We start from the raw sequence: 10,959 nt of genomic DNA on the forward strand, positions 1-10,959 counted from the left end.
CTTGATAATGGTGGAGCTGTTGATAAAATTACGTATGGCTTTAACAGCTTACTCTTCGATTAATAACGATCCAAACTAGTACGAAGCGCAGTGAACCTGACGTGTGCCAGTCGATGTATTTATGTAGGGCGCGGTAAAACTTACCTTGGAGTATATTGCGCAAATAACGTTCGTGTGAAATTAAAATATTATATAATAATTACGTTTAAGCCGCGCGCACGTTACATTAAAATAAAGGTTGTAGGGCGATGCGTTACTGTGCCTGGCTAGATCGGCGAGATCGATGCGCTACTGTGCCGCGCCGAGCTGCCATGAATTGACATCGTCAATTAATTTACCTGAGGACCCCAGGCTATTACCTTAATTCCCAAAAATTTGGGCGACAAAAAATTTGAGCGGGCCTCTCGCCCAAATTTTTTGCAGACCAAATTAATTGCATAAATCTTTTCCGTCTGCTAAATTTTTTGCTAACCAAACTTTTGGCATTTGGCCTGTGGTCCTGAAATCTATAGAAAGATGGCTTTTTCTTCATATCCAAGTGAAATAAGATTTGAAATTTTAGTTTTCTAATCTGTCATTCATGGCTTGACCAAGTAAAACTTAGGCTTATATTTTAAATGAATAGAAATAACTGGAATAGCTAACAGCTACTAATAAAACAAATGGCTAGAGGTACGGATAGCTAGAGATTTAAACAAGATCTGCAAATGGATTATCATCCACCGCGCCGTAAATGGTAAAGTCTGATCTACAAGCATCAGTTATACCCGACTTTTCAAAGCTTACCTGAGGACCCCAGGCTTTAATGTTGGTAGAGATTAGTATAGGCGGAATGACAGGCTGAGCGCAGCCCAGTAACTCAAAGCCTTTCCTTATGTCATCTGGCCTCCCTTTCAAATATACAAAAAGTTCGTTGATCCAACGAGCGTGTACTTCACGGATTACTGTCAAGCGGGTATCAATTTTTACATTGTCTGATGAAACTCCTCCTGTGCTATCATCACTGTATTTTTTAGTAGTTACTGGGCAGCGCAGATCGCCCTGGGGTTTCACATGCGCCGTAGCAAAATAAATATAAAAACACACGCACACAATTTTTTTTTATTCTTTTAGATAAAACGTCGAATAAAGTCAGTGGATATAGAGTAATAAATTGCACATAAGATGGAGAGAAAAAGGCTTATATTTTAAATGAATAGAAATAACTGGAATAGCTAACAGCTACTAATAAAACAAATGGCTAGACTTAGAGGTACGGATAGCTAGAGATTTAAACAAGATCTGCAAATGGATTATCATCCACCGTAAAATCTGGGCAGATCGTAAATTTCATAATGTGAAACAACTTAGACTACCACCTACAATCTACATACTTAAAATTGAAAGCAAAATGACTGGAATAAGGAATAATAATGAACTAAGGCAAATATCTAACTGAAATTTTAGTGGAAAATCGTTCATTTTTCGAAGAATTTGTGCCCAAATTTTCGGTCGCCCAAATGAGTTCAAATTTTCTGCCCAAATTTTTCGGGCTCAAATAAATTGTGCTCAATATAATGGCACACAAATTTTTGGGAACTAAGGTATGTTCATTAATAAAGATTTGGCGGAATGACAGGCTGAGCGCGGCCCAGTAACAATTAATCAGTACCGCTCGCTTATTGAGAAATAAAATTATTGTACTGTGATTAGCGGTCACTCATCCAAATTAATATTACAAGTATTTTAACATTTCATGGCTATTTAAGGGTTGTACATTAATTCTATGTTTCCAAAGATGCTACGCCGCGCATTTATCATGTCAATAATATTGAAATGACTTAGCAAGAATCGAGCGCCTCCGTGAAAATTGTTATTGCATGTCACGACCTTTATTAGTCCCGTCTACTACTAGCGTTTTCTTCAAAGCTTACAAACTTAGAATATATTCCTATATTATCTATACTAGAACAGCTGCCCTTTTTCTAATTGATGTCCAATCCTCTAATTCACTAAAGGTCTATCATTAGTTCTTAGTTATCTTAAATGATTTTAATGCAGTCACTCAGATAGGTTCTATACCAGGATGCAGGACATCTCAACAAGGATTATATATTCATTGATATAATAGGACACATATTTCCCCCGTAACAAGGGGACATAATTGTTTCAACTATGTAACTGTAAAGGTTTAATATTATTATTTAATCGGTGGAATCGAGCGTCACCTTTCTAGGCTCTTAATCTCCATAACTTAAATTCAATAAGTTTAGTGAATCAAAGTACTATTATAGTAATAATAATAATAATTTAAACTTCTATACTATAGTGGCACAACAACTTAAAATGCACAGGTGTGCCACGAAAACAGTTCAGGACACAATAAAACCTGAAAAAGCAACCCACATTTAAATTCTAAACCAGGTAAGGGTATTAGACTTGAAGTAAGTAAAATACAATTTAAGTAAAATACAATTTTTATTTTCCACAGAAGAATCAATACATATTGAATTATAAATATCCGATAATTCCATTAATAATCATTAAAAGTTGCTTTGTCATTTGTAAAATCAAAAACGAAAAGCCCCACGCTGAACGCGCGCGGCATTTTTTCTGCAGCTGCCTAGCTTCAAGCCGCTAACATCAAAGCCGCCGCGCGCGCCCATTCTTAATGATACACTAAATAAACGTTGATGTGAATGCATTTTTCAGTAGAAACAATTAGGGAAGACTAGGGTTGAAAAAATATTAAGTCACAATATTATGAGCACGTTTGAAAAGAAATGTCTTCAGATACAGTTTAAAAGAGTCTAATGTTGTACAATTCTTAATTTCAAATGGTGGTTCATTCCATAATTTAGGGCCAACTTTCTGAAAAGATCTTTCTCCATATTGTGTATGCACTCTAGGTTCAGTCAAATAGATAAGATGATCATAGTTTGCAAATTTAAACATTGTACTTAAATAATCTGGTCCCATGCCATTAAGACATTTATAAACAAGAAGTAATAACTTGTACTGAATTCTGTAACTGATAGGCAGCCAATGAAGGTCTTTCAGAGTATCTCCTAAATGATCATGTTCATATAGTCTTACTATAGCTTTAGCAGCAGCATTCTGAATGAGTTGAAGCTGATGGATAAGGTAGTCACTAATTCCAAAATAAACGGTGTTGCAGTAATCCAATTGCAGATGATGATGCTATTAACAATAAGCTTAAGCTGAGCTTTACTAAAAAGATACTTTCTTCTGATAACATTCCTAAGGAGTCTTAAAACAATGTTTTTTTAGGGACATGATTTGAGGCTCAAAGGTAAGTAGAGTACCAGAGAGTACAAATTGTATGTGTGTTTGATTTGGTTACAGTTTACACTCATCTCGTTTTAGGTTGCTGTGTGGCATAGTTATTATACAATTCATTCGATATGGTGGATATAACTTCTACTTTTAGATCTTGATGGATACTTTTAGTCCAGATGTAAAATCTATACGATATTCTTGCTTTAGTGAGAACTAGTAATGAAAATGTTCTGGTATTTTTATGCCATTCTGAGGGGGTTTCATGGTCAAAAATCGTGGGGTTCCACTTGTCCGCGAACAACATCCAGCGGTAAACCGCCAGTTAGGTCACCCGAGCCGCCTCTGCTTGCTGCAGCTTGGTCTGAAGCCTCCTGTATCCAAGAAGACAAGGGGTTCAAATGATCCTTTCGAAGTTTCCAAGACCCGATCTTGATAAAAGTCTGTTTTCTCCTTCCGTTTTTCACAGAAAGTTATTATCTTGTTATATGATAAGTGAAATTTCTGATAATTTTCTGATCACATTTTGTGAAGATTAATAATTTACCCTTAAATTTAGGGCCTAGGGTGGCAGTGTATGTTAACAGGCTTCACAGAGCTTTACGAACAAACAACTCAGTGAGTTACTTATTTAATGTTTCAAAAAAGATGGATGACATATTCTGGATTTGGAACTAATTCAGCACTCACAGTACATTAGATAATTTCCCTATGATCGCTGTCAAGCTAGCTCAAATTCGTTGCTTAATTGCGATATTGTAAGTTAAAGGAGACGTTTCCAAAACTAAGATGTATTAATTCTCCCAGATAAGAACGATGGTGCTTGATTTAACTTTGTTCCGTAAAGAGAAGGGTGGTGATCCTGAAAAGTTGAGGGAATCTCAGAAGAAGAGGTTTAAAGATGTTACCCTTGTTGACAAAGTTGTTGAGATTGACAACAAGTGGAGAGAGGTAATAAAATTAATTAATTTTTAAAAAGATTTATTTAAAAGTAATTTTGAAACGTTTTAGAATTTGCTTTAGGTTTTGATACAGGTTTTGTAGATGGTTTAGTGAATACTTTCTGAATAAAATCAGAAAATATTCCTTTGGTTGTCACTCTATCAGTGATCTGATCGAGAGCAAGTATGCAACAATGAGACCGATTAGGCTGTACCAAGCATGTCAGAGAAATGATCAGCTCCTAAGCAGTATGCAACCATGCCAATCAATCCACTGATTAATAGGGATAAATAAGATCACGTTCCCACCTGATTTTTAAATGGTCATATTATTTTAACTATTCCACTTAAAAAGGCAGTTTACTATTATCTAACCAAAGGTGTCCAGAAAATTTTGAGTTCCTAGGTCAAAGCGAAAAGTGGAAAAGAGGGAGTGGCATGCCACACCTATAATGGAAGAAATTTTACGAAACTTTTAGAGAATCCAAGTTTGAAATATCAGTAATCCCTGGAATTGTTGTGCAATCCTGACACGAATTACGTGAGTTTTTGAAGGGTTGCTGGAATGAAAATTTTGAAAACGTCCTATTTTTATTCTACCGGCGCGGTAGCAGGAAAGTTTCAGAAGCAGCAAATTTTCAAATTTAAGCTTTCCGTGACCATTTAGCAAGGTAACCGAGGATGACACAAGACACGATTGAGGTACTCAAAGTTCTATTCCCAAAGAAAGCTTTGATATACGGAAAATCATCAGAGTATAAAAAGAGATTTTAGAAGATTTTTGAAGAGGAGCTTTTCTGCGATCCCTTGACACGATTGTGGTACTTAAAGTTCTATTCCCAAAGAAAGCTTTGATAAACGGAGAATCATCAGAATATAAAAAGAGGTCTTGGAAGATTTTTGTAGAGAATCTTTTCTGCTCTCTCCTTGACCGAAATTTCGCAGTTTTGAGTGCATTTTTGACTAGTGACTAATCCGTAAGGACTGAAAATTTTGAAAATTTCCTTCTGGGCTACCCTGTATATTTAGACTATTAGAGATGTTTACCATTGAAATTGAAACCATTATTTTTGGCCAAAGAATTTATTGCCATTTTCAAACTCTAACTGCAGATATGGTTTATAGTTTGGTTGGCTTTGAACAATTGCTATAGAGTATCACTTTAAATCGCTGCAGGGCTTGAACAAAATGCTTTTACTTCTGCCGCATTAATATCAATAGCAGTAATAGTGATATTACTAAAAGTAAGGTTTGTTTGGGTCATCAAAACTTCCCTTAACGTCCGTAGATTTTCTTCCTTCTTCGTGACGTAAGTCGTAACTGCCCATTCAGAATCCTTAAGGGTTGAGGTTGACGGCTCATATCATTTTATTTTCAGGTATCATATAACTGTGACCAATACAACAAGCTTAAGAATATCACCAGCAAGGCTATCGGAAAGAAAATGAAAGCAAAAGAACCTCAGGGCGACACCAATGAAATATCCGATGAAGCCAAAAATAACATCTTGTAAGTTAGTGATCGAATCTCAGTCCGGTAAGACTGTGACTTATAACTGTTTGATATGGTTTAGGTCATGTTGGGTGTTTCTTAACATTTATTATTAACGATCCTACGATTTAATTTCAACTCCCAGGCAAATGACAGCAGAATCTATGGATAAATTTACGGTGAAACAGCTAAAAACCATCAGTAGTGAGGTAACATTTTTATTTCTATCAACTTAGTTCTTGTAACAATTTACTTCCACTCTTTAAGATTAGAGATAAACATTGTTGTTAGCTTGTTGCCACGGCCCAAGACCCAAGTACGCCAGGTGGTTTTAAAACGTAGCTTGGTGTGGCGTCGTGATGGCCACGCTTGCAAACGTCACTTTGCGGCCGCGGCGGAAACATTTCCATTGGTAGTGGGCTCTCTTACGCATACTTTTTGCGCCGCGCACGAACGTATCTGCTTCACTGCACCATAATTGATATATTAGTTGTTGATCGATGACGTACCGGTGATTTTCCATATGCAGAATGCAGATGAGATAAACTTCTGAGATAATTACTACCTATCCTTCTCAATTCACTGGAAGTAATCGGAGTTATGTACCGTCCTTAAACATTTGCATAGCGCCTTTTGTGACCATTCGCTTGAAACAATGGCATTCGGAATGCCACCACGTCAATATTGTACATGATGCATTGTGTGCGGTGTACCAGGAAACTTCACTATAACTTAATTTAATGGCAAAGCATTGTTCTGCGTCTTTGAAATTATACTTTATTTAATGTTCTCAACTCCCAAGTTTTTTAAAAAAGCATTTTATCATCTTTACATTATACGATCTGTCATCTGAATGCCGACTTATTATTTTGTACCAATTCAAGAAAATCCATCCTACTTTTTTAGATAGACGCACGAAAGAAGTCTGACGCAGCACAGGTGTCTAAGCTAGAAGAAGAGAGGTTAGCATACTTGCGGCAAGTTGGAAATTTGTTGCATCCTTCAGTGGTCATTCACGACGATGAAGCCAATAATGAGATTGTGAGAACATCCGGCGACATCGAGGTTTGTGTGAGCTAAGACCTTATTTTACTGATAAGTTAAAAGATAAAGTCCATTAACAACCTCCTTATATCGGTGTTAAACGGCAATGATGAAAATGCATTTATTTAAAACTAAACTTTCTGCCAGACAAGGAAGAAGTACTCGCATGTTGACTTGATTCACATGATCGGAGGAGCTGATCTAGATAGAGGAGCCACTGTTGCCGGTAATTTATTGTTCATTATAATGTTGACGTGATGCCGTTTGGTATTATAGAAGACGTTCTCTTTATTCTTGCCAACCATGTTATTAATCTGGGAAATGATTGAGTGAATGAAAATCTACCACAATTTGAGCCGCACGAAATGGTTAAACCGATTACAAATTTCCTTTTTAGGCAGCAGAGGATACTTCTTGACTGGACCAGGAGTGCACTTGAATCTAGCCCTGATCCACTATGCTACAAGCATGCTTGCTGGTAAAGATTACACTCTTCTGCAAACACCTTTCTTTATGAGGAAGGATGCTATGAACCAGGTACAGAAAATTTTTTATAAATACCTGGCACATACAAACATTTGTATAATAATTATTAGAATGTAGAAACCGTATCTGCAGAGTTCCATGGTTTGGCATTATAAACCGATGTTAATCTTATGTTCCGCTTATGCTAAATTGAGAAAACTTGGCAACAACACCATGCGTTCCCCTTTACAACTTATCAATGATCATAATATCGTAATTATAACTTCAATCAGGTGGCCCAGCTGACCCAATTTGACGATGAGCTGTACAAAGTAGTAGGAAAACGTAGTGAGGACGAGAAAGACGGAGAGGTTGGTATGCTTACATCTTTGGATTTGTTTGGAGAGGCGAATCATACACAGTTTATAAGGCTCTTACATCTTCTTTATTTTGAACGTTTAACTCCTTTGTTACTAAAGATGTATTGGTTTGTACTAACAAAAGAATACGAATGCCTCTAAATTCTAATAACCCTCCTTTTCTCTCCCAGCTGGAAGAGAAATACCTGATAGCCACCAGTGAGCAACCTATCGCTGCGTTCCACATGAACGAGTGGCTAAACGAGAAGGAGCTGCCGAAAAAGTACGGTGGTTTCTCAACGTGCTTCCGACAAGAAGTGGGCTCCCACGGTCGAGACACACGTGGTATTTTCCGAGTGCATCAGTTCGAAAAGATAGAACAGTTCTGCATAACCAGCCCGGAGACCAGCTGGGAGATGTTCGATGCGATGATCGGTAATGCGGAGGAGTTCTGTACTAGCCTGGGACTGGCTTACCAGGTCGTCAATATTGTCAGGTGAGTTTGTATACCATCGTACCAGTACCATGAAACTGGTTGGTTGGTTCCGGTTCTTGAGTCAACTATTTTTTATTTATTATTATCAACAATTCTATGTTCACGGCAAATGGAACGATTTACTCAGAACTGAACATTTGTACAATTTCATAACTTACAAACACTCTCCTTCGTTTTAGCGGAGAGTTGAACCTGGCGGCGAGCAAGAAATTAGATCTGGAGGCGTGGTTCCCCGGAGGTGGTGCTTTTAGAGAGTTGGTCAGTACTTCCAACTGTACTGACTACCAGAGCAGGAGGTGAGGCGGGCAATATATTTATCATAATCACGTGACCAACCACGGAGCAAATAGTGTGATGAACTTTTACTCATGTTCGTTAATTAATTGTAGAATTACTCATTGTAAAATAGTTAATTTCACTATTTATCCTCTAAATAACTTCACTTTAACCAGGCTGAAAGTAAGATACGGCCAAACCAAGAAGATGGGAGAAAGTGCTCAGTTTGTGCACATGTTAAACGGAACTCTGTGCGCAACAACACGTGTAATCTGCTGCCTGCTGGAAACTCACCAAACTGAGGTATGTAGTCGGTTGTCATGACAATGACAAGATCACGTGACAGCAGTTGTCATGTGGACCTATTATTTAAAAAAAAAGGGTATTTTTTTGAAACATTTGTATTTGCTCGGTGGTCAATTCGTGTTGTATTGTAATTTATAGTTTCGTGACATTTTGCCAGTTCGCCTGGCAGAAGCTTCATGAAATTTTCCCCATCACTGGTTTTAAGCAAACAATAGGGCCACGATAAATGTTGAGGAAATGATAAGAAAAAAATACATGGGCTGTTAATTTCAGGACGGTGTGAACGTGCCAGAGCCGCTACAGATGTACATGCCACCAAAGTACAAGACCTTCATTCCTTTCGTCAACAAGGCCCCAATCGATACTATCCAGGAGAAGAAGAAAAAAGGAAAATAAACTGAGATTTATTAGGAGTTGAGTTTTATCTGCTTTTTGCGCATTTTTAGAGATGCTTTTATTTGATCCTCATATGTGAGTTTTACTTTGAACTACCCCGACCATAATAACTCGCTTCCAAATTCAATTAGTCATATTGAAACACCAACCAAATCCTTTAAAAAATAGAAGAAATTATAATGCATTTAATATGTCTATGAGAATCAATTTGATTCTAATCATAAAAATCTGCCAAAAAACCAAACAATTTATGATTTATTGGATTAAAATCTATATTGTACTAAATGTTCAGAGTAAAATCAAAAGTCTGGATTCGACTACTAAACTTCGAACTTGTGCTATTGATGTGAGTCCAGGTCAAGCTGCCCCTAATTGCTTTAATTACCGAAATTATAACAATTCAGAATTAGTGACATCCGGTTTGGAGCGTGCTAAGAGCTTCATTGTGTTTTACCATTCATGTTGTACGTTTGTGTAAATATACATCGCTGGTGTAACCTATAAGGTTGTTGTTCGTGTAAGGATTACTATTACGGTTGTTTTTAAATGTAATTTTCAAGAAATAGGACATTTTAAAATTTTTAAATTTTCCCAATGGGAATCCGGGTAATCCCACTATTTCACTATTGTCAGTATCTAATCGACCAAGTTGCAAAATAGCTCACAATAAAAGGAGGAATAATTCAGTAAGTTGTTAGAAGTATAGAAAAAAGTTGCCATCCTCATCAACTAAAGAAAAGCAATTCAGTACTGCTTTAAATTGACAGATATATTTTTAGGTTAAATACTATGACAGCTCACGTCAATCTTATTGACTAAATCTACCAGACCATTTATATGTTTCCAATAAAATGGATACTTCTCCAGCATCATAAGTACAGTAGCCTTTCCTTCTTCAGTACTGATATCCGCATCCGATACCGCATTATATAGCTCTGCATTTAGCTTAGTCGCAAAATTGACAGCGAAAAATCTCCATTGTATGTAGTAAAACCTAGTGAGGGTAAACTCCGCAATGAGTTGCTCGCGAGAAACTACCAGTTTGAACCGCGATATGCTTTCAATAAACGAGTCAATATAGACCATAGTTGTTAAGTTCGTCGAAGAAATGCGAAAAGTTCGTCCAGTTCGGCACCTTTTAAAAATTCGTGAAAATTCGTGAAAATTCGTTGCGTAAATTTTCTTGGCATATGTTTTGATTTTATAATGAATGGCTTAGGTGCGATCACTATAACACTTGTAAACAAATGATACAGTTAGATAGTTATACATACTTGTATTGAAAAAAAAACTAGATCAACAACAGATCATGACTAGTACTTCAATAGGTTCACAGATTACAATTAAGCATCAATTATAGCAACAGCTCACAACTTATCATTGTTATCTAAATAATCTATAGCATATGTGATCTTAGTGATCTTTCGTTTAAAGTTCGGTTAAAGTTCGTCTATTTCGTTAAAAAATTCGTCCAGTTCGGCACCTTTTTAAAGTTCGTCCAGGACGTCCGTAACAACTATGATATAGACTTCAAAGAGTTGCTCACGGTGAGGATCGACGTTAATACAAATTGCCATGTATCGTTGAAATTCTTGCATCACCGAGCTGAGCATGAAATGCGTGAAGCCAAAGAACACCACTTAGTCGATTTTATCTGAAATCGCCATATTGAGCGGCTGAAAATCTTCACTTTGAGAAAAGTTTAAAAGTTTCTTATCCCATAGTCCATGTTTATTAGGTTAAATACTGCGAGGGCTTCTTGTCAATCTTATTGACTAAATCTACCAGACCATTTATATATTTCCAATGTTCTGGATACTTCTCCAGCATCCTAAGAACTGTAGCTTCCCCTTCTTCAGTATTGATGTCCGCATCTGATACTGCATTATATAGTTCTGCATTTTGCATT

The 10,959-nt window shown here is 36.8% G+C and overlaps 1 protein-coding gene across 1 annotated transcript; it reads left to right on the forward strand.

Annotated features, from left to right (window-relative positions):
* Positions 1–3,832: 3,832 nt before the first annotated feature.
* On the forward strand, positions 3,833–9,122 carry LOC134811555 (serine--tRNA ligase, cytoplasmic-like). The gene is made up of 12 exons (XM_063818497.1): positions 3,833–3,894; positions 4,084–4,227; positions 5,596–5,726; positions 5,854–5,917; positions 6,615–6,773; positions 6,900–6,978; positions 7,150–7,289; positions 7,511–7,588; positions 7,768–8,072; positions 8,252–8,368; positions 8,525–8,651; positions 8,928–9,122. The coding sequence occupies exons 2-12, from the start codon at positions 4,093–4,095 to the stop codon at positions 9,048–9,050; spliced, it is 1,458 nt and encodes a 485-aa protein (XP_063674567.1). The 5' UTR covers positions 3,833–3,894; positions 4,084–4,092; the 3' UTR covers positions 9,051–9,122.
* Positions 9,123–10,959: the final 1,837 nt, after the last annotated feature.

The sequence above is a fragment of the Bolinopsis microptera genome, chromosome 2 (assembly GCF_026151205.1).
Source record: "Bolinopsis microptera isolate Bmic1 chromosome 2, MBARI_Bmic_1.0, whole genome shotgun sequence".
NCBI classification, from domain to species: Eukaryota; Metazoa; Ctenophora; class Tentaculata; order Lobata; family Bolinopsidae; genus Bolinopsis; species Bolinopsis microptera.

Bases quoted from the DNA above. Each gene is read 5' to 3' on its own strand.
- LOC134811555 (XM_063818497.1), top strand. From the start codon at position 4,093: ATGGTGCTTGATTTAACTTTGTTCCGTAAAGAGAAGGGTGGTGATCCT. The intron at 7,589-7,767 runs GTTGGTATGCTT...TTTCTCTCCCAG, and splicing joins AGGACGAGAAAGACGGAGAG to CTGGAAGAGAAATACCTGAT. The intron at 8,369-8,524 runs GTGAGGCGGGCA...CACTTTAACCAG, and splicing joins ACTGACTACCAGAGCAGGAG to GCTGAAAGTAAGATACGGCC.